General features: G+C 39.4%; 2 protein-coding genes across 4 annotated transcripts; one reads left to right on the plus strand and one right to left on the minus strand.

The window, feature by feature from the left end:
• LOC123769931 (serine protease inhibitor dipetalogastin) lies at nucleotides 1–6,640 on the plus strand. 2 transcript variants are annotated; one of them, XM_045761391.2, is made up of 7 exons: nucleotides 1–159; nucleotides 1,637–1,751; nucleotides 2,415–2,561; nucleotides 2,726–2,872; nucleotides 3,187–3,339; nucleotides 4,244–4,384; nucleotides 5,693–6,640. In XM_045761391.2, exons 1-7 carry the CDS (start codon nucleotides 13–15, stop codon nucleotides 5,695–5,697), a joined length of 855 nt encoding a protein of 284 aa, XP_045617347.2. In that variant the 5' UTR covers nucleotides 1–12; the 3' UTR covers nucleotides 5,698–6,640. The 2 variants fall into 2 exon arrangements, with proteins under 2 accessions (XP_045617347.2, XP_045617348.2); XM_045761392.2 differs by having other exon boundaries at nucleotides 1,637–1,742.
• Nucleotides 6,641–12,252: 5,612 nt separating this feature from the next.
• Nucleotides 12,253–27,937, minus strand: LOC123769922 (hornerin). Of its 2 annotated transcripts, XM_069301139.1 has the most exons (9): nucleotides 27,818–27,930; nucleotides 25,621–26,282; nucleotides 24,811–25,557; nucleotides 22,768–23,573; nucleotides 21,507–21,602; nucleotides 19,527–19,594; nucleotides 17,991–19,098; nucleotides 16,672–16,748; nucleotides 12,253–14,619 (listed from the first exon to the last, which is right to left on the minus strand). In XM_069301139.1, exons 2-9 carry the CDS (start codon nucleotides 26,203–26,205, stop codon nucleotides 13,394–13,396), a joined length of 4,713 nt encoding a protein of 1,570 aa, XP_069157240.1. In that variant the 5' UTR covers nucleotides 26,206–26,282; nucleotides 27,818–27,930; the 3' UTR covers nucleotides 12,253–13,393. The 2 variants fall into 2 exon arrangements, with proteins under 2 accessions (XP_069157240.1, XP_045617314.2); XM_045761358.2 differs by having other exon boundaries at nucleotides 24,811–26,282; nucleotides 27,818–27,937.
• Between the last annotated feature and the right edge of the window lie 25 nt (nucleotides 27,938–27,962).

The raw sequence follows: 27,962 nt of genomic DNA on the forward strand, positions 1-27,962 counted from the left end.
AACTCAGCATGGATGATGTGGAATGCTTTAAAATTGAAGGCATCGTGCTGCTGGCTGCGATGCGTGTATTGGTTTTTCCAAGGAGGAGAAATCGAGGTGCGGGTCCGAGATGATCTACTAGTAAACTGTTCTCTGCCCTCTGCCCACACAGCGAGACAGGTCAGTGTTAGTTAGCTCTGATATTTGTATAAACATTTCTAATGGTAATGTTATGTACTGTCTAGCGAGTGTGTGGTAGGTTAATAGAGGTATAACTATTTAATTATTGGTGGTTAGAGTGCTTATTTAAGATTGTTGTGGTCCTGTTATTGAACCCATTATGCCATAACAAACTATTTATAATATATATATATATAATTATATATATATATATATATATATATATATATATATATATATATATATATATATATATATATATATATAATATATATATATACACATAATATATATACACATATATATATATATATATATATATATATATATATATATATATAATATAATTTTATTAGTTACAAAGTTTAATACATGCATATTAAACTTTGTAACTAGCTTTTCAAGTCTGTAGCATGCTTAGCTAAATAAATTTGGTGTTCAGCTCCTGTAACCAAATGTGCCTCTATGCTTTTTACACCACCACCACCCACGGGGAGGGTTACAGGCTGCATAATAAAAGATTTAAATCAAAATGTACGATGACCCTGTTATGTGTCTGGTATGTCCTTCCTGTACCAATAATAATAATAATAATAATTACATGTCATCGATAGTGATATTTACTTGGCATAACTAGAATAATTCCGAATTAGTATAACTTCGTGCAAAGTTTATAACAAATTTTCTACTATAGATTGTCTAAATTTAAACAATGTTAGCCCAGCATATATATATATATATATATTCCGTCTGTCCTACAGGGTTTTAGAGTTGTTAAACAGCATATTGTATATCGCAGCTAGTTATTTATTACTCAATCACAGAATGTGTTTTTAAGATGCAAATTACAATGCTGAAGAGCACATACTACTTACATATTTTCGTCTCACTGACTTTGACAGGGCAAGGGTGTTGGTATACAGGACATATAGTGTTTGTTTTATGTTTGGCCAGGAGGGCAAGTTTATTGGACAGTGACATTCACCCTGTGAGTGAACATACCGCTAGAGTGATAGTATTGGGCAGCGTCAACCATCCTGTGAGTGAACACACCGCCATAACAGCATGTACGATACTCCCGAATAGGAAAAAACTCCGCTGGGTTGTTCATCCTGTCACTTATACCCAGTCACAGCTGGGACTTTCTTAACTGTCTCCAGTGAACTGACTATGAAACAAGGGATTAAGACCTTACAACTCTCAAGTTTACTTTATCCTACAGGGGCAAAGTGGTAGAACTTTTTAAGGCCAGTATTTATATTTGTCAAAAAGTGCTTTCTAACTCAATGTGGGGTTTATTATACTTCACATATTTCCAGTGTCTTAGATGGGCATAATCTCTTTCGTAGTAATCCACGTGATGTTATTTATTGCTGAGGACTGAAACCACAGTAGGTGATCAAATTGTTTTTACAAGCTTAAGTTATAGATAGCATATTACATAACTGTTGTATTACATTATAACTCTTGGGTACAGGTTATGAGGCGAGTGAAGATGCTGCCAGAGGTGTTCTTCCTGCTTGTGCTAGTGGGTCAGGCTCTCTCCTCACCTACTGCCACTTTGCGGACAGTAGGCGAGTCAGGCGAATCAGGTGAGTCAGATGAGTAGGTGACCCAGGTGAGTCTCCCCCTCCAACAACTTTTCGTACCTTACATCCACAACCATCCTGCCCTCCACTCACAACCATCCTGTCAACCAACCACAACCCCGTTGTTATTAGCCTCTCTCTTCTAAATATGAATTTCTTGATATTATTCTTCTGGATTATTATTTTACTATTTTTTATTTTTGTTGTTGTAATTTGAAGTTTGTTTACAAAAGGGTGATGGAAGCCAAGGTTTACAGTTTTATATTACTGGAGGCGATGCAAATTTCCTTTTAAACCCACTCATGACCCTTGACCCCACGTAGGGAAAATTGGGCCAGTTATGGCCCCCCCGACCATATGCAGGGAGAAAGTCAGTACTACTCATTATAACCCCAAAGACGGATCCGTTGGGGAAGGCTCGCATCTGAAGGAGGCTTCGTCTGGTTCATATATATATACGATGTCCACCTGATGCAGAAAGTACTGCATGAAAGCACGTTCATTTCACAAATTTTAAGAACACGTGAATTGTGTGAGACATTTCTCTCGGTACTGTCGCCACCCTTCCTCTACCACACAGCCACCCCCCGCCACCACACAGCCACCCCCACCACCTCCCTGACCACTTGCGCACCAAAGCTCACTATAATACCCATCGCATTTCAGCTCCCACGTGCCCCGAGAAGCCGTGTGACCCCACGGTGATAGAACCGGTGTGTGGGAGTGACCGCCTGACCTACGCAAATCGCTGCGAACTTGACCAGGCAGGATGTCTAGACCCCAGTATCTCTTTCGCATCAGAGGGAGAGTGTGGTAGGTTGATATAACGAATGTGTGGCGAGTTAATACAATGAGTATTCGAGAGTGATTGCTTAATAAAAATACTGTTATGTTAACAAAAACAGAAGTGAGGTCACCTATAGACAACAACAACAAAAAAATATAGACAACAAATGAAATATTTGTCGTTATTTCAGTATGGAACTGCATCCTAAGACATTGTGATCCCGACGAATACAACCCCGTCTGCACTAACTACGGAGTAACCTTTAACAGCTCCTGCTTGTTGAGCGAAAGTAACTGCTACCCACCACGCCGGAATATTGTCAGTTATGGGGAATGTGGTGAGTTGAATACTGGCGTAAGTAAGCCGTTTCTTTGCTGCCACTATAATCTTCAACATTCTGACCCATTTGATGATGAGCTGACTGCAATATTTCGCAACAATTCACAATCTTATTTATTATTAACATTTATGGACCTTAACATTTATGGACCTTAACACTTAATAAATTTTAAGGTTCATAAATGTTAATAACATTTGTGAACTAACATAAAATTGTGTTGTATTCAGAAAATAAGAGATGTTAACATTTATTAATATTTATGGACCTTAACTTTAATTAACATTTATAAACTAATATTTAATTATGTTCAGAGCATAAGAGAGAGTGTGATCGTCAGTGTGGCCGGACGACCAAGGAGGTGGTGTGTGGCAGCAACCGCAAGACATACTTCAGTCTGTGTGCATTCCAGGTCGACCAGTGCAAGTATCCAACACTGACACTGAGGCATCGTGGACCATGCCGCTGTGAGTATTGGTCAACAGTCACTCGTCCAGTATAAGCATGTATGCACGCGCGAGTATATTTGTGCAGTAGCTTCGAGCATTTGTTCAGTGTATGCGAGCATTTTGCGTTCTGTATGTGAGCATTTTTTTTGTTCAGCGTTTGCGATCATTGTGTCTCTGTGAGGTTATTGAACAGGCTGCCAACCCTTTCTGGTGTGTGTGTGTATGTTTGGTGGTACGGGGGTGTAATTAACTCCAACTCCGTCCCTTTCCTTAGTTATCAACTGGTTGGTCTAACAACCTTCGACCCAATTTTAGTCATATCTATATTTAAAACTATGGATAGAGAAACAAGTGACCTAACTCACTCTGGGTGTTCAGTATAAACCTTTTCAGTTAAGTTCGATCTAAAGGTTTAGAATCTGTACTGGTAAGAATAATATGACGTCACACACGTCCTAAATATTATTATTATATTATTACATATAAATAATAGTATTAAAAGAATATTAAATGGACTTCTTTAAAAGAATAGCGAAGACTTGCATTCGTTTCCCAGGTCTTAGACCAGACTCGCTTGTGTACAAGTTTAGCCATACCTATTAGTACTTGCCTATTAGGGTCTACGGGGAAGTGAGGTCTAGCTCTTCATGCCCCGCCTACTAGCTTTAAATTCGTGAGGGTAACACTTTGGCCCAGTCTCACGTGGCGCCGTTTTGTTTAACGTGAATCCCGCCCCAACACGTCCCAGTCATGTTGTGCCCGTATCCAACAGTATTTACCGAGATAAACTGATCGAGGCGTCTGTCCTCCAACCTCGGGCTGATAGACATTCCCATTTATAAGTAGATATATAGACAGGGTAATATGTTACAGCCATGTTATTGTGACTTATTGCTTGCAATGTTGGTGTTGTCCACGGCAGCGTACTGCCCACAGTACTGCCCCAAGGTGAAGGAGCCTGTGTGCGGCAGTGACAAGAAGACCTACTACAATACATGCATGCTGGAGAATGCTCGCTGCTTCAGCATGAGTCTCACTCGCCTCTACGATGGACCGTGTGAAGGTAAGGATGAAATCTCTAGAATATTTGTAAATAGCAACACATAATCAACTCTCTTTTTATATTTTTGCGTTACTTATATATAGGTGTATGTGAAATTTCATTCATAATAAACCTGACAAGAACCCGAAACACACAAGTCCACATGTACCCCGGTTGAGAGGCGGGACCAAACAGCCAACGCTCAACCCCCTGCAAGCACAACTAGGTGAGTACACAGACGCACGAACGTGTGGTCTGTGAGTACAAACACAGACGCACGAACGTGTGGTCCCCTAGACCTATAAGAACTGAGAATCAAAATACATCACGTCCTCCTTACAAGGAACAAACTAACATTCAAGACATACCTGCTAACATGGCAGCTTGAGCGGGAATGTTGCCTCCAACACGGCTAGTGTTCTTGGTCTCCAACGCGGCCAGCGTTCTCGGCCTCCAACACGGGCCAGCGTTCTCGGCCTCCAACACGGGCCAGCGTTCTCGGCCTCCAACACGGCCAGCGTTCTCGGCCTCCAACACGGGCCAGCGTTCTCGGCCTCCAACACGGGCCAGCGTTCTCGGCCTCCAACACGGACCAGCGTTCTCGGCCTCCAACACGGGCCAGCGTTCTCGGCCTCCAACACGGCCAGCGTTCTCGGCCTCCAACACGGCCAGCGTTCTCGACCTCCAACACGGGCCAGCGTTCTCGGCCTCCAACACGGGCCAGCGTTCTCGGCTTCCAACACGGGCCAGCGTTCTCGGCCTCCAACACGGGCCAGCGTTCTCGGCCTCCAACACGGGCCAGCGTTCTCGGCCTCCAACACGGCCAGCGTTCTCGGCCTCCAACACGGGCCAGCGTTCTCGGCCTCCAACACGGGCCAGCGTTCTCGGCCTCCAACACGGGCCAGCGTTCTCGGCCTCCAACACGGCCAGCGTTCTCGACCTCTACCGTAATCACCACAGCCAGGTGCAGACTGACCAACCCTACCGCCACCCTGGACAACGTCAACAGTGGTCTACTCAAGGTACCTAATTACCAAATCAGCGGCAAAATTAAGGGTCCCGGTAGTACAGTCGGGTTCGTTCTCGACTCACAATTAAACTGGTAAACAGAAAAGATAAAAACAACAACAAGACAACAAGATAAAAACAAGACAACACCTTGTTGCGCAGCCCCTTAAAAGGCTAGGAACGACATGTAACTAACTTTCCAACCTTTTATATTTTGACTGTGCAAAAATCGTCTAATTTTATATACTGTGGGGGGAGGGGGGGTTACATGGTTTTATTATGCTTGTGGTCAGTGCTAATATATATATTTGCATGTTTCAGAATAATCTGTAAGGAGTCGGCGGTCAACGGCTATCATCCATTCATTGTCTGGTCGATGTTACTCCTATTAACTTAACAAAATTTATAGCATCAAGTCTAGTATAAATTATAGACATTAGTTTAAGCATAGGTATATTGACAATTACAAGGGTAGTGTTGTTGTAGTAGTAGTTTGTGATAACCTCTCCACATGTTTAACACACACCGTTAAACGTTAAGCAAATCGTTAGGCAATTATTAAACGTTTGGCAAATCGCAAGACTGGGGTGTCAGGTGCTGTATAACTGTACTCACATGAGTGACCTTGTCACTTGGTGATGTTCGTCCAAGACCCAGAGTCATCTGTATTTACATCCAAACCAGAAGTAACTATCAAAAGAAGGCACCAAGCCTCGATGACTATCGCCAGGTGTGGCTCTGAACGGTGAAGAAGTACCAGATGATAGTACCAAATACTATCATCTCGAGATAGTGCCAAAGGTATCAAACCCACCATGAAAGCCAAAAGCACACTTACTCATTAGTTTTCCCCACTTGTTACATATAACTATAAATGTCAAGGTACTGAAATACATATTCACAAAATTTGTATAAGTGTATCATTAGTATGGAAGAATAAGATACAATTTAAATTCAGCTAGTTGTTGGAAAACATGTCTTCCCCTTACTAACAGGAATTTAGTTTGGATGTGTCTGACTTTGAGCCCAATTAGACTCAATTCCTTTGAGCCCAATTAGGCTCAATTCCTTTGAGCCCTATTAGTGGCTCAAAAGCTTCAGTTCCTTTATATAGTTTATCCCTGTCAACATATTGCTTTTGAAACTCAGGCTTGTTTGTCAAAACATATCTTTGATCCTCTTTAGTTCTTCATAATTTTTTTGTTCATAGTTTTTTTCACAAAAAACTAGTTTGATGTATGCCAAAAATAAAAGTACTCTTGCACTGTTCAACTTGTTTCCTTTACATGCCATACATAATACATAAAATATACACACAAGTATCCATATAGGAAAGCAAAATGTGTATTTACACATTTTCGAGTACATTGAAAATGTATTGACACATAAAAACACTCAAGTAGTTTTTCTATGTGAATAGTTATGCATAACTGATCCAAGTGTTTTTGCAATTATACATACGAGTATACACATTAGTAATGCAATCGTGTTTTGGTATTTAAATGGTAGACCGTCAAATGATGATTTTACTACTAGTTTGTGTAGAGTTAGTTTTAGAGACCTATTTGCATCACGTACGCTGGACATGACGCAAAGTATAATTACAGAAAAATTTATTATTCAACTGTAAATATAATTTCCTGTTTTAATTTTTTGGACTAAAAATTAAATTATATATTTTATAGGCAGGCGATGAGTCACAATAACGTGGCTAAAGTATGTTGACCAGATCACACTAGAAGGTGAAGGGACGACGACGTTTCGGTCCGTCCTATTCTCAAGTCGATTGAGTGGTCCAGGACGGACCGAAACGTCATCGTCCCTTCACCTTCTAGTGTGTGGTCTGGTCAACATATATTTTATATTATGCTTATTTTACAAATTGATATAATTTACATTTTGTAATTATAATTGGTTAATAATATTTGGATTGAGATTTAATAGACCTCGAGGTACACTGCAGCTTAAAACTTCACCTTTCAAATAATCAGCAGTATAATATATTCCGAAACAATATTGAACATTTAGCCTGTCCTATCCAATGGCAAGATTTTCTGCCCGAAACGCTAATCGGTGTTAGTGGCTTTGCAAGAAATTACAAATGCGAATTTTATGTAATCTTACCAACCCATTGTACCTTCTTGTAAATCAATTATTATTTGTATTATTAAGACAGCACCATCTGTCACAATATTCAACAGTTCCTACTTTTCACTCAAGATGTCGATGAGAGAGCAACGAGACAAGACGAGAGAAAGGTCAAATTCACAGAGGAATTTATGGATGACCATTACTCAAACGAATATTTCGAAGGCAAAATATATGCAACTGTTAGTGGAACAGTGCGGTGTAGATCTATCTCTTTGCCACTAAGTTTAGTATTTATCAAAAAACGGCACCAAGCAGGGAAGACTATGTAGCACCATCTGTGTCACAGGATACACAATAGATGCTAAGGACCATTCAACATGTCAGCAAGAGACCAAAACGACATGAGGTGAGCGACAAAGGTATTGGATTTTCAGAGCAAAGTACAGTATCGAGGGGCAAATGATCCCCAGGGAATATTAAGAAAGCAAAACTTAGGATCCTCCTGAAAATCAGGATATGTCACAAATACGTACATAGCAGTAAGAAGGACAATGCAATCCAGACAACAGGGAGCACAGCATCATTACATTATTTGATCACTAGTTAATTGGGTGTAGCCAATATGTGACTTAGCCACAGACAGTTTCCGCACTTCCTTATTTCGGGGGCAGGAGAAAAGCCATGGTCATAAGTAACAGTCATAAAACCTTTGTCAATTATTACACTGTTAAAGAAACAATATTACACTCAACACCTGTTTATTCTTTAAACTTTACCAGCCTTATTCCAGTAATATAGAAACATTTAAAAAATTAAGTAATATTTTTACTCATGATTATCATAACTGCACAATATTGACATTATCATTTTAAGAGAATTCAAATGTGAAGTACATCATCCAATTATCATATGCCATAAAATCTTCTGCTATCTATTATAAATGAATAAATTTACATTGAGAATTTTAACATAAAGCAACAATTCAGGAGGAAGATTCAGTATAGTTGAAGTGTAACACTATGTACAGTCTGCTCCAATGTGCAATAAGTATATGCTACAAAGTTTCGCTGAAATACAGTATAAGCTATCAATAACACGCATTATAATCTCCATCTCACTGTTGGGTGCATAATAGATGTTTTTTGTGCACTGCTATATACCACTATATAGCTACTGCTTTTCATTTTTTTTATACAAAATCTATAATTTCTATCTCAAAAAGGACTCTTTGCATTCTAGTAAGTAATGTGGATAGCCATAGCCATAAACTACCACATGCTCACTGAATTGCCTTGAATATGATGTGACAGAAACGTCTCCACTTCATATAACCCTCAACGCAATACAGTCCAGTATGTCTAAAAATGTCTCCACATTGTATTTACCTTCTACACAATATGTACTGAAATGTCTCAACTTTTGTATTACCTTCTACACAATGATATAATGTCTCAAAACTGTTTTCATATTTTCATCACATAGGTCAGGACAAATGTCCCTAGTTATTAACATCACCTGCTGCATTTCAATAATGAGAAGAGGAAAAAGATGAATATTTTTTTTAACAGTCAAATGTTCTTGAGACAAAGCAGAGACTGTTCCTCTTTGGTTATCAACATTTCTAATGTAAAGGTACAAGCCTATACCAAAAGCAAAGCCATTAATCAAGCATAATTTTTGGTCAAATAATTGCTTGAAGAATGTTAACATTTCTTTCAAATTCCAGTATGTATATATAAAACAGCTTAGTTCCCCTATAACCAGCTTGAACACCAAGTAATTATTATACTGTATATACATCATCATCTAGGGGTAGGTAGGCAAACAAAGGTTTTAATTACAACCTACACAAGCTGTGAGGCAATAAAGATACGACATCTCAACCTTCCTATTGGTTAGTCAACTCATGGACAGCTCAGAAACTAAAATAGAGGGTGGCAGAAGTGTTGTAGTATTCATCTTCAGTGGACTTGGGAATGTGAGAGGAATCGGTCTCCTATTCGATATTGTTTGTATCCGACTCCCTACCCTAGCCAGGGCACAAGCATAAAAGTCAATGACTGCTATGATCACAAAAGTAAAAAAAAATATAATATATATATATATATATATATATATATATATATATGTCGTACCTAGTAGCCAGAACGCACTTCTCAGCCTACTATGCAAGGCCCGATTTGCCCAATAAGCCAAGTTTTCATGAATTAATGTCTTTTCGACTACCTAACCTACCTAACCTAACCTAACTTTTTCGGCTACCTAACCTAACCTAACCTATAAAGATAGGTTAGGTTAGGTTAGGTAGGGTTGGTTAGGTCATATATCTATGTTAATTTTAACTTCAATAAAAAAAAATTGATGTCATACATAATGAAATGAGTAGCTTTATCATTTCATAAAAAAAAAATTTGAGAAAATATATTAATTCAGGAAAACTTGGCTTATTAGGCAAATCGGGCCTTGCATAGTAGGCTGAGAAGTGCGTTCTGGCTATTAGGTACGACATATATATATATATATATATATATATATATATATATATATATATATATATATATATATATATATATATATATATATATATATATATATATATATATATATATATATATTAAAAATAAAATAATTGGAGAATCTGTTATTAAGAAAAGGTTTCAAGGTTCAGTTTACAGCTGGGTAAAATCTATACAAAACTTCAAGATTGGAAATAAGTTTTATGAAAAATAATGAACTATGAAAAATAATGAACTATTTTGATGAAACTCACGTGGTAGCCCCAACCATAATTTAAACAAATTAATGTGTGGTAAAGAAGCAAGACACTTGTCTTCATTACAGCAAGCTCTAAATCACGAAGATCAGAAATACTGTATAATATACACACCAAGACAATTTTAAACTATGCCATATCGCATGCATGTCAAATATTTTTGGGTTGTTTAAATAAAATTATTATTTAACTAGTGCTTAAATTGAACGGTTTCCTTAAAATGCAACTGCTATTATGGGTACAGTACCTTAAACAAGCTATAGTGTTCAGAATTCAAGTTAAAATATACTCAAAAATATAATTCAAAGACAAAAAAAAAAGAGTGAATACATAATTCAAAAACAGTATAATAGATCATCAAAGCACTTGCAAGCTCCAATGTCTCTCGTTCTTTTAAACATTGAGCAGATGGAAGGACAAGAAATACTGCCACTGTATACTGTGAGTACACCACTACAACTACTAGTACTAACCAACTATTATCACTATCATTACCCCTACTATGTTAATGCACGATGCTTGTGACCCAGAGTGCTTTCACATACTGGTAAGATTCATCCACATGGTCCTTTATGCTATTAATCCAATCGCCACTATTAACTACAACTACTTGCTTCCTCTAGCACCCCACAAACTTGGACATACTGTACTTAACCAGGAGTCAACATTTCTTATAATAGGACTAAACAAAGACCAACTTAAACGAGTCAAAACTTCTCGGAAATTATCTAAACAAGACCATGGAACCAGACCACAGTCCCACAAAACATAAGTGCTGCCACTGTCATTGTTAGTAATAAATGCTTGCCATATTCACCACTACTGATGCTGCCACCAAAATGATGCCAGCATCTTGGTATGATTAACCCTGCCAGAGTTGAAAAGATGCTCAGCATCTTTTAATAATAACCTGGCCAGAGTTGAAATAAATAAATATATCTTTCTTTAGGCTTTATTTATCTAACCTCTGAGTCACATTAAACTTTCATTTCTAAAACAGAGTTACAGTGTATTTCCTGAAGGCAGGTGGTTCTTCTATGGATTAGGAAGAAATGACTGATCATTTTCCTCAAAAAAGTCAGAAAGAATGATGTCTTTCATAATATTTCAAATCAATGAATATCCCCAGTAAGTTAACATTAACAATAAAAAAATGAACAAAGCCTCAGACCCTTCAAATCATTGACGATCAATTACCATACCCAAAGAAGTACAGTATATGGTTTGCCACCAGTACTAATATTCCCTCTGATCTATCTCAAGATATTTTATTCTTTTGTCCAAAAATGTCCCGTTAAAATATCAGCCCACTCAATTACCGAATTGTTACAACACGTGTTCTCTAAATTGTGCCTTAACCCTCAAATGGTTTCAATTGCTATATACTACCTCATTTGCATCCTGTGCTTATATCATCACATGTGAATGATCCTTATAAATTATGAATATATTTTTTTTCGTGCGTACCACAATGTAGGAATTTTAATTAGCTTAGCCATTTAAGGGGTCAAACAAAAAATGCCAAGCTAACTCAATTATTTTTTAGCATTTACAGTGTTGGGGGGGGGGGGGGGGGGCCTCACTTTACTTTTCAAACTCAGTGACACATAAAAGCATGAAAATAAATATAATAAACCTATAACATCAGTGAAAATATCCATAAAACCATTCATTATATATATAAAGATCTTGAATGTTTTGTTCTTGGCATTTATTGTAGTGCAAACTTTATAAAGGTATTCTTTTCGAGAGTAGCCTGTTGCTTCCAATACCCACCGACAGCAACAAAAGATGCTAATATATATATGTCAATAACTGCAGAAAATTCCCCCCCGTGTGACACTCTTGCAGGCGGGTGAATTCTTGCAGATTTTCCAGGTATTTTATAAATTTCGTAAAATCACAAGTAATTTGATCAGATGAAATTTGTTTTGTTTTAACTCTAGACATTGCCAAGTGCTGAATTGTGATGCTGCTTCAATAAACCAGATCAGATGGGAGAGTTAAAACACTGAAATTATAATACAATATGTATGTACTATGCAACACTTACAATAAATTAGCTTACTTTTTTTTTTAAATTTTCCATTCAGTACTTGTTTGATGTTGAAACTCATATACGTAGCAGTCAACAAAAATTTGTACAGTATACATGCCACTATTGCTGATTTCATACAGTTTAATATACAATAATCCTAAATTAACATTAATATATATGTTGCAACAAAAAAGTTTTTTATAAACTGCTGCACAAACTGCACAATGTATAAATTACAGTTATGTTAATAAATAAAAAAAGATTTTGCTTTTCTTGACATTTTAGGTATTTCACTGCCAATCAGCAAGTCAAATGAAACAGGTTTTAATGACGAGTTTTACATGCCATATATGCAGAAGTATTCACAATAATGTGGCTGAGAATATGATGACCAAACCACACATCTGAAAATGAAGGGACGACGACATTTCGGTCCATCTTGAACCATTATCAAGTCGTGTGTGATAATGGTCCTGCACAAACCTTTAAATTGTTTCAGGACGGACCGAAACATCGTCTCTTCTTCTTCTAATGTGTGGTTTGGTCATCATGCCACACATGCTTTATATAACTTTCTCAACATTAATAAGAAAGTCTAACCCAGAGACAAATTTGAAAGATTTAAAGCCTCGTCGTCAAGCTATGATAAAAGAAGGCAAACTAATCATGGACAAGTTTGACCCAAGTTCCCTTAAAAAAATACATTCAAGATCACAGATACATTTAAAATCAATGCATTACTATGTTCTGATACTAAAGGTATTATCAGATACAGTAGTCAGTGAACTCATTCTCAGTTGATGATCAAATTCTAGCTCATTTATTAGTTGTGTCCGACCAGGTATTGACATCTCTAATGGTACTTGGAATTAAGTTTCATTTCTAAATTCATAAGATGTAGCATAATGGTTAAGTATCTGCAGAAGTACTATAGTAAGCTTCAGTTATATTTCAACCATGTCTCACATTACATGAAGTACTATTACAGGATGTTGGTCTATTTAAAGTACACTTTTTCCCCTTGGAAGACACTGAAGATTTGAATATAGTTCTTGGTCAATTCAGTGGGAACTTCATGTTAGACAGTGCTTGACTTCTGGAGAAAGACTGTGCTTTTTTATCACTTTGGGTATGAACTGCGTGGCTTAAAATATGCAGATTTACTCATTGGGTGATCTTTTGTAGGCACTGAGCGATTGTTACTGGGCATTGAGGTTTCCTTTAAGTACTGTCTATTACCTGTACTGTAACCTGTTGTATATGAGCTTGTTGTATATGGGTTTGAAGATAATGGCTTATTCAAAGAATATCTCTGATCATACAATGATTCTGACGAGTCTAGAAAATCTGAATGGTTGCTTAGTGAATCTCTGGCATTATAAGATGCTCGAGTGCCAAAACTTGAAGGCTCACTTATAGAGAGACTATGATCCTTGTTAGATGGAGCAGTAAAGTAACGTGAAGACACATTTTCCGAGTATCTTGAATTAGATGATACTTCAGTACTCTTAAAATACTTACTGGGTTCATTTGATAAATGCATTTTATTCAATGATGTATTAGAGGAATTAAAATCTGGAGGTGGACGTGCCGAATGTCTTCCTGGTGAAGACATCTGACCACTATTGTAGTTAGATGATTCATTCTGTGAATACCTTCCATAAGAAGAAGTTGAAGGAATGTTTGCTGGGGGTGGCTTTTCACTCCAAGCATATCTTATTTCACTGTTACTTTTTCCAACATTACTGAAGTTTGAACCCTCACTTGTTGAGTATCTCATAACATCATGAGATGGAGTGGGTGCAGTGTGGTACCCCGATTGTCCTGCAGTCCTGGGAAAGTCGGAGTTTTCGTTCATTGTGTACTTATGAGGTTCATATGCCAATGAATGCACATTGGACATCTCCTGAGAGGTATTCATAGGGGGTTTCATATCAGAAACTGGATTACTATAATAAGATGAAGGTTCATTCTGAGGGTATTTTGAATTGTACATTGGTCCTTGGCTAGTAAAATAGGCTGGTGGTTCATTTTGTGAGTGTTTAGCACTGTAAGAGCCTTGGGTGTTTGAGAAATGTGAATGCTCATTATGTGAAGATCTTATATCAGACACTCCTGAATTATTCAAAGAAGGGTCACTGTATGAACCCCTCATACCCTCAGATCTTATGGGCATATTGAAAGAGGGTGGAGGAAAATCTAACGAATGCCTGACAACTTCAGTTTGTGGAGAGTTATAAAAAGCTGGGGGCGGTGGCTGCTCGTGATACCTGTCATTACTGGACGAAGCATGTTGTTGATTGTCAGCTGGACACCTCCACGTACTCTGATTTTGCTCCTGGAAACCTGGAAAAGCAGCAAGAATTGTAAAAAGGAAATTATTATACAATATCCCAGTGATATGTTTTATACTTTGTGAACAACTCATATCAAATGCAAGTGTTGTGTGTTATACTTTGTAAAGTTAATGCTCAAAGTGTTTGAAGGGAAGGGAATTATCAGGGGAAAAGTGCCAAGCCATTAAGACTATATAGTACTTGGAAGGGGGGTCAGGATAAGGATTTGGGATGAGACAGGGGAAAGGAATGGTGCCCAACCACACTTGGACGGTTGGGGATTGAACGCCGACCTGCATGAAGTGAGACCGTCGCTCTACCGTCCAGCCCAAGTGGTGAGGGCCATAAATCCCAGAAACTCTTGCCTCCCCATATCACCAAAACCAATTAAATTGGATTTGATGAGCATAACATTTATCCAACCCCCGTTCAGAGGCTGAATGTCAAAAACGTTAAAACCGCCGACCGGAGGGAGGGAGGGTTGCCGGAGAGCCTCCGAGACTCACCCAGAAAATGTCGTTTCATTACATTCAATGCTGGTTTTCTGTGGAGAACCCCTCTGGCTCCCCGGAGCTACCTAACCAAAGATAAGAAAAGAGGGACTTACCCGGGAGGTAATCGTCACTCGCTCCTCAACTCGAAATCGAGACAACTACCTGCAACCCATGGCCTAAGGCTACATACGCCCGAGTAGGGGCCTGGAACATTAACAAGACACCGTGTGGCCAGGACCCTGTTCGACCGCCAGAAACCCCACAACTGAATGTCAGCCCAGGACACGTTACCAAAAACAGCAGTCAAAGTCGCAAATGTACGAAACGTCATAGGCACAAAGACAGATCGCAGACTGGCTGCACCGAATAACCCTGTGGATGACCTGGAAGGCCCATGTCCTGGAACAGGGAAGAAGGGAAACCGGGTCCACCCAAAGCATGTCCCCAACCACCGAGGGAGGCCATGGCATGCAAGTAACTGCGAAGAGCTGCAACCAGATACAAGACATGATGTACCCCTAGCTGAACCAATCAAGCATCAACAACCCAAGGACCCCTTCGGAAAGCAGCAGTCTCATTCTTTGCCAGAAAAGAAAGAGATGGCTGCAAACGAACAAACCAACCACCAGGACCAAAAAAGCAGAAACCCCTACGCCGAAGGAGAGCATTAAGCTCTCCAAGCCGACCCCCAGAGCCCAATGCCATCAAGAAAGAGAACCTTAGAAAACCTATCCTGAACAAAAGGGGCCATCACAAACTGAGGAGAAGAGAGAAAAAAAGAGAGCACTCGGTCCATCGACCAGGAAGGCTCGGGCAGGGCATGAGCAGGCCGGAAATTAAACAATGCACGAGATAGCTTGCAGAATGGAGCTAGAAAACACAAGCAGAATCGGCTCCACCAGCATCGCACGATACGAGGCGACAGTATTCGCCATAAGATGACAGTCCTGAAACAGCCCAGATAGAAAGGACAAAACAACCCGCTCAGAAATCGAAGACAACTTACAAAGAGTAAAAATGACAAAAGGACTGCCAGGAAACTTCGTACTGCCACCGAAATGAAACACTATACGGTTGATGGTGGGACACCATGAATGAAGCCACCTAATCACCATACAAGTGGTGATAAATCCGCATCAGAAAGACCAGACATGAAGACCAGACACCAGCCACGTACCGGATCGGACCAATCTGGTGAAAGGTGGGGGAAGGGGGGGGGGGGGGGGGGGGAGGAAGAGAAAAAAAATAAGGGGGGGGGGGGGACGCTGACGCTTTGTACGAAACACTGACTTTGTCAGCGTTTTGTACAAAGGGACATAAGAAATATTGCCCTTGGGCAATGTACTTATATGATATATAATACAATACAGCATGATAACATACTAACTAATGACATAATAACATATACCATAAATAGCTCCACACATTTGTTATCTCATCACACTCCACACAAGGTTGAGCTTCATTCATATAATGCTTCAGAGCTCTCAACATAATACAGGCATGAAGGAAAATCTAATAATATACATAAATGAATTTAGTATACTATTGTTCAGTACTGTACTTACTAGAGTATCCTTTTTGGGGTTTATTCTTGTCTTCCCAGTTCCACTGACCAGCATTTCCACTTGTGGTGTGGGGCTCACTGGAATAAATTATGAGAAATATTTGTAGCTGCATAAATACAAATAATAATGATAATTAATAATAATTAATAATAACAATACAGTACCATTGCCAAAACAGGATGCCTATATTTAGGTTTATATGAAAGTTCCCCGACCATGGTCGCACTACTGCCCTTCCCCCAGGATGCAACCCACAACAGTTGCCTAACTCCCAGGTACCTATTTACTGCTATGTGAACAGAGACATTAGGTAAAAGGACATGTACCCAACTATTTGTCCCACCCGGGAATAGAACTTTGGATCCGTGATTCTGAGGCGAGAACATAAACCACTGGACTAGAGGAAGTAATTTATCAGAAAAAGGCAAAAAGCCTGGAAGACTATTTAGCATTATCTGAAAGGCAAAGCAGTCAAGAAGTCCAAGAGGGTAGGTAGTCCAAGACAGCTACTCTATCCTTTTGAGTTGCATTTAATTTTCTCAAGAAACTTACTTGACCTTGATGATGCAAATATGAGAGCAAAGGGACATAAAATGAAATTTTGATCTACAGTATATAAATATGTCAGTAATGGTTATGGTTTGTCCTATATATATATACTGTATATCCTCAACACACATTTTGGTTTACATATCCAGTGTCCAGTAAATCCTTGGCAGCCAGACCAGGCAGAACCAACACTCGCTACCCTTAATTTTCTTCACAATTTGCCTCACATTTTTCCTCTCGACAAAAATAAAATTAAAACCCTCATTGACTATGCTGACACCGACAGAAAAGCCCTCCCCTATATTTTCCATACAAATTGTATCATATTACAGCAATCCACTTTAATTCAAATCTTCCTCCAGTTATCCAAGTTTAAGCACAGCATTCAATTTTTACACACTACAGTGCACCTTTACTTACCCAATTTTGGTATGTATTAACATCTAATCCACACATCTGAAAATCAAAGAACTGACAATGTTTTGGACTGTTCAGGATCATTATCGAGTCATATAATGACTTGAAAATGGCCCAGGACAGACTACAACCTTACAAATTCTTTGATTTTCCTAGCTGTTGGTTGGGTGCCTAATTTTCAGCCACATTATTGTGACTTATTGCCTGCATTTGATATGTATAATGCTATCTTTCTTGTTTACTTCATAACGCACCCTGTAATACAAGTATTTAATCACATGCATTAATTAAATCTACCATCTACATTTTACATTAGGTCTAATCACATGGTAATTACATAATTATTTTCATACCTGGATTCATAGGATAATCTATGGCCTGAAGTCCCACCTCCAAAGTTATCATTTTCATTTCTGTAGTTTTTACCTCCAAAGTCATCATTTTCATTTCTATAGTTTTTACCTCCAAAGTTTTCATTTTCACTTCTGAAGTTATCATCACCATACTTATCGTTTCTATAGTTATTTCCATAGTTATCATTTCCATAGTTACCACTTGAATTTTCAAAGGAACTACTTCTCACTCCAAAGTTACCACTTGAATTTTCAAAGGAACTACTTCTCACTCCAAAGTTACCATCTTCACCATCAAAGGCACTTCCTCCGCTCCTAAAGGTAACACGAATACTTTCATAGGAAGCACTTCGATTTCCAAACTTAGGAGAGCTTTTATTTCCGGTGGCATTTTCTCCTCTTGGACCAGCACTTCCTCTTCCTCCCGGACCAGAATTTCTTCCTCTTAGACCAACATTTGATTCTCCTCTCTGGCCAGAATTGAATCCTCCTCTCTGACCAGCATTTCCTCTTCCTCTTGGACCAGCATTTGATTCTCCTCTCTGACCAGAATTAAATCCTCTCTGACCAGCATTTCCTCTTCCTCTTGGACCAGCATTTGATTCTCCTCTCTGACCAGAATTAAATCCTCCTCTCTGACCTGCAGTTCCTCCTCCTCTCTGACCAGCATTTCCTCCTCCTCTCTGACCAGCATTTCCTCCTCCTCTCTGACCAGCATTTCCTCCTCCTCTCTGACCAGCATTTCCTCCTCCTCTCTGACCAGCATTTCCTCCTCCTCTCTGACCAGCATTTCCTCCTCCTCTCTGACCAGCATTTCCTCCTCCTCTCTGACCAGCATTTCCTCCTCCTCTCTGACCTGCATTTCCACCTCCTCTCTGACCTGCATTTCCACCTCCTCTCTGACCAGCATTTCCACCTTCTCTCTGACCATCATTGAAGCCTCCTCTCTGACCAGCACTGAAGCTTCCCCTCTGGCCAGCATTGAAGCCTCCTCTCTGACCAGCATTGAAGCCTCCTCTCTGACCAACATTTCCTCCTCTCTGGCCAGCATTAAATCCTCCTCTTTGGCCAGCATTTCCTCTTCCTCTTGGACTCCAGTCACTTTGTCCTGCAATGTTAGAGATCCCTTTATAGTCATCTATAAATGGGAATATGACATTAACCAAATAATAATTCAACATGTAAAATGATTATGCCAAGTATCAGTAATTATATTTCACACAACTAGGGCCAGGATTCCTCAAGCATTTACCCAAAGTGTATGAAACCTGTACATATTTTCTGAATCATGGTGGCTTTGTTTACTTTTATTAAACAGTTTACGAGCTTCGTAACTTCACAACCTAAGGTTATTATTGTTATAAAGAACCTCATAGCACTTTGGAGCTCAACTGTTTGATAATGGTTTATAATAAATGGAAACAAACCCACCATTGTTGAGTAGATACAGGCTTCATAATTGGATGTGTAAATGCTTGATGAATCATGAACCTGGTTAATAAAACTCAGTGATTTAAAGTACAGTAAACAGCTCACCTGTGGAAAAATCCATTAGCTCGCTTTTATTCCTTGACAGTGCAATCAAGTTGGTGTTAGCGCTTCGTCTGCAGAAAGGAATAAAAACACAACAAATCAATCAAATTGCTTACTAAGCATAAGAACAATACACAATCGACAAACATGCAAGGGACAGGGTGAAAAATATTTTTAGATCAAGATTCATCAAGCATTTATGCATCCAATTACGAAAACTGCACTTGTCAACACTCGTGGGCATTTTTGTTTATATTTATTAAGAGTTTCTTAATAAAGTTTTTTAACTCTAAGTTTTTCTTAAGAGTTTCAGAACATAGCAAACCCAAGGTTATATTTGTGGTAAACAATCTCATAGTACTACGAAGTTCATAAACAGTTTAATAAATGTAAACAAAGCTACCACGAAGCCCCATGATTGTTGAATAATGTATAGGTTTTCTAAGTACTTGATGAATCCTGAACCTAACTAACAAACTAAGTCTCCCAGTAGACTTTAATGTTGCTATTGTAGTACATTTAAATGCCCTACAAGCATTACTGTGCATATACTTTATATAGCACAAAACACACATGCTTCTTAGCAAACTGCTGCCACCAAGTTCGTTCCCCACAGCATCTCGAGCATCATACTGTCCCAAGAGGTTTCTAGGTACCCCACATTTGAAACTCCTGTGAGTGCACCGGGTTCCCAATAGGTACCTGAGGCCTCCAACAGATATCTGCCATTTTGAAAAAAAATTGAGGATAGCCTGTCTTGCCTACAGGCAGCTGTTTTGACGGACAGTTCTAGGTCTCAACCCAGTACAGCAGTATGACATGTTCACAAATAACACTTACACATGACAAAATTTATGTTGAACTGGATGCACATGAGCCTGTAAGAGACTTTTATGAGTCGGATAGCAACCCAACTAGACGGCTCGCCTTATTTGTGAATAAGATGTGATTACCCCCATCGATTATTTAACATTCGCTACACCCTAAGTGCCTAACAATTTTTGGGTAATTTTTCCTAGACTCTGGGGAATGATTTTTAACAATATAGTACAACAGAGTCTGGATAATCCGAGAATCCTGATAATGGGGACTTTACTGTACAGTACAGTACTTTCAAAACATATACTCCAACAGCATTCCATTCTCCATTCATTCAGCACAAACAACCCATTTGAGTTCACTCTGTAATCTTCCAATTTATCAACTTAGCACTCACATATCTTTCTATAAATCATTAATTACATTTTCTATTTTATTCTCATAATATTAACATGCCTCTTTAATTATTAATTTTTGTACTGTTCAAATCTAATTCTAATATCTTTAAATGTTCTAGCAATAAAAAAAAGTCTTCCAAAACATCCTAGGCATCTATCTGCAACAGTACTGGGAGAACAGTATGCCCTGTGATCAACAACTTTTTAAAATAGTTCTGAAGTCTCCTACCAGGAAGTTTCAAGGCCAAATTAACATCTTCAATAATTTCATTACAATTTGCACATTTTTAAAGATTCAGGCTGACGATGATGGATGTTCACCGCAAACCACACAACCACCATGCCAATACTAATGGATGTTGTTGACCAAACTACACACTAGAAAGTGAAGGGATAACGACGTTTCGGTCCGTCCTGGACCATTCTAAAGTCAATTGTCAAGACAATCAACTTGAGAATGCTCCAGGACGGACCGAAACGTCGTCGTCCCTCCACTTTCTGGTGTGTGGTTTGGTCAACATATTTCAGCCACGTTATTGTGACTCCTCGTCTGCACTCATGGATGTTCTCCATATATCACATAACACCACACAGATATTTAAAGCTGTTCTGTAGATATCACACGAATATCATGTAGGTATTTATGGCCGTTCTCCAGATGTTACACAAACATCACACATTTAATAGAATGTCTTGTTTTACTATCATACAGAATCCCATTCTATTTTACTACCATAGAGAAATTTATAAAATATTCACACATTACCTATCAGGTGTTAAGGGTTTGCCTCCCCTGAAGGTCTTCCTTAATCCTCCCTCCTTACTCCATGATACAGGGATGGCATTTGCACTAGATCCATCACTGAAAAATATAAAATTAAATTAATAATGAAGCATACTAATATGAATGCCTTAACCCCCTCAACAGTGCAGTTACGTAAAAGTACCAGATTAAAGTGAGACTGACTAAAAAGTTAACAAATCAAATGGGGAAAAATGCAAATAGTGAGGAGGAAATCATAAGTAGTAATTGGAGTGGTGTAAGGGTTAATTTAGAAAATCTCATTGTATGGCTAAAGAGAACAATTGGCCAAATATAAATTGCAGTTCTCTTATTTTAGTGGCAAAGATAAGACATAATGGATACACAAAACTCAGTAAAGGCCTGTGTAGATATTCGTTTAGAAACAGGGTTGTTAATTTATGGAACAAATGTCTGGATAACATAACAGATGTGGGATCGTTGGATTGTTTCACGCATAGGCTAGACGTACATGTGAATGAATTCGGGTAGATATTAATAGCAGCTGCCTCATATAGACCAATAGGCCTTCTGTAGTTTCCTCTATTCTTATGGAAGGAAAAAAGAGTACAGAACTGAGTTTACTGTATAGTATTTGTAATTGCAACCAGCAAATGATCCTTTAACCATTCACGTGACATTGGATACAGTGAGTGAATAAATGAAAATTATATACAGATACTGTATATAGTTACAGATCAGTGACAACCAATAATCTCATTATCATGATATATTCTTGAAAACGTGAGTGTTGAGTGCAATGAAATGCCTTTCTTGGTGGGAGGGCTTCGCTCATGGCTCAATGTTTAGGGACTCGCCAAGAGAAGTCATCATAGATAATTGCATATGAACATAAAAATTAAGGAAACACTCGAGAAAGCCTATTGGTCTATACAAAGCAAATCATATTTATATCCACCAAATCCCTCTAATATGCATGTCTAACCTATACTTGAACCAATCCATTGATCCCTTGTCTACTAGGTTATGCGGTAATTTGTTCCATAAATCAACAACTGCACAGGTACTACCAAACCAGTATTTACCCATGTTTTTCCTAAGTAAAATTATTCAGTTTATATATCCATTATTACTAGTTCTATTTTGTGTCAATATATTCAAAAACATATTTAAATTCCCTTTGTTATAACATTTCATCCATTTGTAAGAACCAAATAACAGTGACAAAGTAAAATAAAATAATTTGTCAAAGTAAAGAACGTACTCATCTGGAAAGTATCCCTGGATGGCTGTCTGGTAACTTGAGACTTGATAGTGGCCAAATCCTCCTCTATTCTTATTAAGCTTGCCTCTCTTATTTCCTCTACTACTATTACTAATATTATCTTCTGGTTGGTCAAGATAAGATGGAAAAACGACGCCAGATCCGATTTCTCCGAATTGTCGGACATACTCCTTCTTCCCTCCAGAGCCCCAATACCCAAAGTAATCATCTTCTGCACCAGCACCACGATACAGTTGGGCACGTACAGCAGTAGTATTTATAAATTTCCTGTTAGGGCGACTCTTGAGTCGATTTGGTGCTCCTCCACGAGCACTTAGAGAATCATCTCGCTTCCTTTTAAGTGAGCCCGCAGTATTAGGGAATCGAGCCCCTGCAGGTTTGTTGAATGTATTCTGGATTACAAGCTGCTTTTGTGGTGGAGGCATATTCTGTGCATCAATTTTAGCCTTTCTCTTCCTTTTTTTACCTTTTGCATTGGTATTTGGCATGGCACTTTGGACATTGCTAGCAGACGCAGTGGTATTATTAATAGGTTTGTTAGTGGGAGTAGTTGTGGTGGTGGAAGTGGCAGTATTTGAGGATGCAGTGGCAGCAGCAGGGGCAGTAACAGGGGCAGTAACGGGGGCAGCAGCAGTGGTGGTAGCAGCAGTGGTAGCAGCAGTGGCAGCAGTTGCGGGGGTTGCATTGGTACTACTTGCTGTGTTGAGAGGGGCATTATTTTTCTTCTTTCTCTTATTTTTTTTCTTCTTATTGGTATTGGCAGCGGCATTTACATTAGTGCCCACCTGAGGAAGGAAAATTACAAATTAATAGATATGTCAAAATTGCATTATGAATAAGAAATGCAACAACATGAGTCTTATCAGGGAGGGTATCACTGTCCTAGCTAGCAAGGGTCTAGCTAGGACCCAAAACACACTATGAAATATACTGAAAAATACAAATGCTACATATTTTCTTCATTACACTACCGTTCTCCTAAACACTATTGTGCCAATCCATTCCTTTCCTCTTTACATTTGTTTCTCCCCCTTTCACTGAACTTTTCATTCACTCCATTCCATATTATTTGATAATTTTCTTAATTTTACTGCATCCATCTCTATTCTAAAGTAGGACTTTCCTAATGCATTAAATATTAAGATGACTGGAACAATATGTAGCAAGATATGGTTGAATATATTATTACACTCAATACTGCTATTCTTATTGTTTCCATTGTATCAGAACCATATAATACATTTTTAAGGTTAATTCATTGTGCTGTATTGTCAAATTTTATATTCTACAATACAGTACACTCAATACAGTAATTTATTAACCTGTAAAAATAATTCTTGTTTAAAGGAACGTAATATTTTCCCTTAAAAACACATTATCTTTGACAAAATATTTGGAAGTCTGATTTTTTTTTTTAGCATGGTGTGGGTAGAGCTTATCAGAGGATCAAACAAAGTATGATCATTCAGATATGACTTCGGTCAACGATTGCTCACTCAAGATGATAATTGCTCTACTTGTGAGTATTTTCATAATATATTGCAAATTTAATGCCAGAAAAGAATTATTTATGTTAGTTTCCTTTTCATAGCGATATAGACCTGTTATGTGCACACACATTTTTTTACATTGAAAAATAAATGAAGTTTAAAAATATATAAGGAATGTTAAAAATCTTCATGAATTTTTGTATATTCAGCATCGTTATGCATAATCTATTACAGGGAATACACTATATGCATCATTTGTGCATCTATACTCAAGAAAACATATTTGTGAACATTTTGAACATTTTATAACTATAAATTAAGTTATAACCCCAAAAATAACATATAAAAAAATATGATGTATTTAGGTGGTCATGAGAGGGATCTTGAGATGCCCGGAACATTTAGTCAGGCAGGTGCCGAGGGATCAGAATCGTAAAAGTGTTAATATAAGCCTATGGTGGCACACCAAGACAGGTCTTAAAATAACAAAATACATAAAAAGCATTAACTATTTACAACATGTTTAAATTACCTTTAATTCTGCAGGTTTGTTTGGAGTAGACGGGGCATTGTTTGTTACAGGTGGCGTGTTGTTTGCAGCAGGCTGTGCTACCTTTGCGGCAGGTGTTACATTTATAGTAGGTGCTTCCACCTTCACGTTACATGGTGCCACCTGCTGCAATGGTGCTGCACCCTTTGTAGCAGACATTGCTGCATTTGCACCAGGCGCTGCCACTTTTGTATCGGGCACTGAAGCATTTGTAGGTGTTACCACATTTGAAGAAGGCGTTGCTACCTTTGCAGCGGGGGCAGCCTCCTTCCCACCGGAGGTTGCAACCTTTGCAGCAGGAGCTGCCACTTTCACAGTAGGCGTTGCCACGTTTGCAGCGGGTGTTGCCACCTTTGCAGCGGGCGTTGCCACCTTTGCAGCGGGCGTTGCCACCTTTGCAGCGGGTGTTGCCACGTTTGCAGCGGGCGTTGCCACCTTTGCAGCGGGCGTTGCCACGTTTGCAGCGGGCGTTGCCACCTTTGCAGCGGGTGTTGCCACGTTTGCAGTGGGTGTTGCCACGTTTGCAGTGGGTGTCGTCACACTTGCAGCGGGTGTCGCCACCTTTGCAGCGGGTGTCGCCACCTTTGCAGCGGGTGTCGCCACCTTTGCAGCGGGTGTCGCCACCTTTGCAGTGGGTGTTGCCACATTTGCAGTGGGTGTCGCCACGTTTGCAGTGGGTGTCGCCACCTTTGCAGCGAGTGTCGCCACCTTTGCAGCGGGTGTCGCCACCTTTGCAGTGGGTGTTGCCACATTTGCAGTGGGTGTCGCCACGTTTGCAGTGGGTGTTGCCACCTTTGCAGCGGGTGTCGCCACCTTTGCAGCGGGTGTCGCCACTTTAGTAGCGGGCGTCACCACTGCAGCGGGCGTTGCCACCTTTGTAGCGGGCGTCGCCACCTTCGCAGCGGGCGTCGCCACCTTCGCAGCGGGCGTCGCCACCTTCGCAGCGGGCGTCGCCACCTTCGCAGCGGGCGTCGCCACCTTCGCAGCTGGCGTCGCCACCTTCGGAGCAGGCGTTGCCACCTTTGGAGCGGGTGTTGCCACCTTCACAGCGGGCGTTGCTCCCTTGGCAGCGGGAGTCGCCACCTTTGCAGCGGGAGTCGCCACCTTCGCAGCGGGAGTCGCCACCTTCGCAGCGGGAGTCGCCACCTTTGCAGCGGGAGTCGCCACCTTCGCAGCTGGAGTCGCCACCTTCGCAGCTGGAGTCGCCACTTTTGCAGCGGGAGGCGCCACTACTGAAGCACGTGTTGTAACCTTTGTAGCTCGTGTTACCACCTTTTTTGTAGGTGTTCCTACATTTGCAGCAGATGATTCCATCTTTGTAGCTGGTGGTTCTACTTTTGCAGCTGTTCCACTCTTACCTGCTGCATTTGTGGACATGAAGTTTCCCTGTGCCTTCTATAGAGGCAATAATTCTAATCAGCGTTTTCTTTTTAAGCAGGAGCTGCTCCTCTCATCTGAAAAAAATACCTAACCATGTTATGAAAAATAAACGACAAACATTAGTTTGTATCCTTTTTAAAAGATGCCAAACTTATTTATATAATAAACTGCAACCTTGAATCCTAATGGGCCATTCCCATCATAAGTGTATCCTCACCAGCCAAGACATTCCAAATGAACAAGTTCTCACTAACATTGATCCACACACTGAGACTGGGTAAACTTACACATTAATTGCTGCGGACACTCATGGCTTATAAGTGCTGCAGAGAAGGCACTAATTTGTTATGATTGCAAGTTTTCCTCAATGTTGTATATGATATAATCTTTCATTCTTTGATATGGTAATATCCACAAACAAGTGCCAAGGTATTATACTGAATATGAGGTATGCTACTTTCATGATTTTGTACTACAGTTCCCAAAGCCATCCCAAAATTAAATTTATACCAAAGAGAATGAATTTAACTATATATTTTCCTAAAAAAAATAAAGATACTTTTATCAATTAAACTACTTTTAATGAAAACCATGCTTCTTAGCTTCAAACTAAGTGCAATATGAAGGTTTTGTCTCAATTAGATGCAAAGTTATAATTTTGTCGAGCATGTAAGCAAAAATTATTTTTTTCACATCGGCAATCCTGCAATACGAATCACTGAGCTCTACAATTTTGCATATATAAGTTACTTCATGTCCTCTACCATCCTACCCAATTTTATGAAAATCCGAGATAATAGAGCTGAATGGTCCACTTCTTTGTAATTTGTCATTCACTGACCATATATTCACCTTGACTGGTGTAGGATAAAAAAGCATTTTGCCAAGAAATGACACTAAAAACATGCTAAGACAATAGTTATCTTTCAAATCTGCAAATTCTCTATACACACCCATTTCACTAGTTTCATACACCTGCCTATTAGTTATTCTGCATGAATGTAATTCCCTACCAATATTGCAACCTTCTTATAAATGCTTTAAATAAACATAAAATATAAACATTAAGGCAAGGGCAAACACAAAACATCAGGGTTGCTCTACACCATTGGTTCCCTATATATATATATAATCATCATGTAGGACTTAAGCATTTTGGAAAGAAACGTTAACAAATGACTGGAAATAACAGTATAATGTCAAAAATGAGGCTCCGTAGGCCCAAATCACCAAGGTTCCCCACTCCATTGGTACCCCTGCAGGAGCACCAGCCTCTCCCACACGGGCCTCTCTCCTACATGGCGCATTCAACGTTATTTCACCCCTTCACTGTTATACGTTCCTCTAACTATCCCCCTTCTGCCCGACAGAATCAATTATGGCCATATTGCGGAGGACACGGAGGGATAATAGCCAGAGATAGGAAAGTCGGGATCGCGGTATATAGTGAACTAACGCGGCCGGCGAGGCTGTCCTAGTCGGCTCCCACAACACAAAATGGTTCACCTTCCTGCTTCGCAAAACATCAAACATAACTCCTTTTCTCCAACCCTCTTACATAATTCACCTCCCTGCCGCTACGCCAGAGCATTATGCCTCTCTGGATTACCTTATCCTGCACGGAGAATGGTGATTTGGTCGGGTAATAGCAGGAATAACACAGCTCCGACCTGAGTCACGCCGAGACGACGCGCTAGAGGTGTAAACACAGCCCGCAGAGTCGCCACATAAAAAAAAATAGGCAAAAGTATTGC

Source organism: Procambarus clarkii, chromosome 45, assembly GCF_040958095.1.
Source record: "Procambarus clarkii isolate CNS0578487 chromosome 45, FALCON_Pclarkii_2.0, whole genome shotgun sequence".
Classification (NCBI taxonomy): Eukaryota; Metazoa; Arthropoda; class Malacostraca; order Decapoda; family Cambaridae; genus Procambarus; species Procambarus clarkii.

What these genes read in the sequence shown, in the direction of transcription:
- LOC123769931 (XM_045761391.2), top strand. Translation starts at nt 13, where the DNA reads ATGATGTGGAATGCTTTAAAATTGAAGGCATCGTGCTGCTGGCTGCGA. An exon ending in CTGCCCACACAGCGAGACAG is followed by an intron (nt 160 to 1,636) that starts GTCAGTGTTAGT and finishes TCTTGGGTACAG; the next exon opens with GTTATGAGGCGAGTGAAGAT. An exon ending in TGTCAGTTATGGGGAATGTG is followed by an intron (nt 2,873 to 3,186) that starts GTGAGTTGAATA and finishes AATTATGTTCAG; the next exon opens with AGCATAAGAGAGAGTGTGAT.
- LOC123769922 (XM_045761358.2), bottom strand. Translation starts at nt 26,205, where the DNA reads ATGTCCACAAATGCAGCAGGTAAGAGTGGAACAGCTGCAAAAGTAGAA. An exon ending in ACAAACCTGCAGAATTAAAG is followed by an intron (nt 23,574 to 24,810) that starts GTAATTTAAACA and finishes TTCCTTCCTCAG; the next exon opens with GTGGGCACTAATGTAAATGC. An exon ending in CAGGGATACTTTCCAGATGA is followed by an intron (nt 21,603 to 22,767) that starts GTACGTTCTTTA and finishes TATATTTTTCAG; the next exon opens with TGATGGATCTAGTGCAAATG.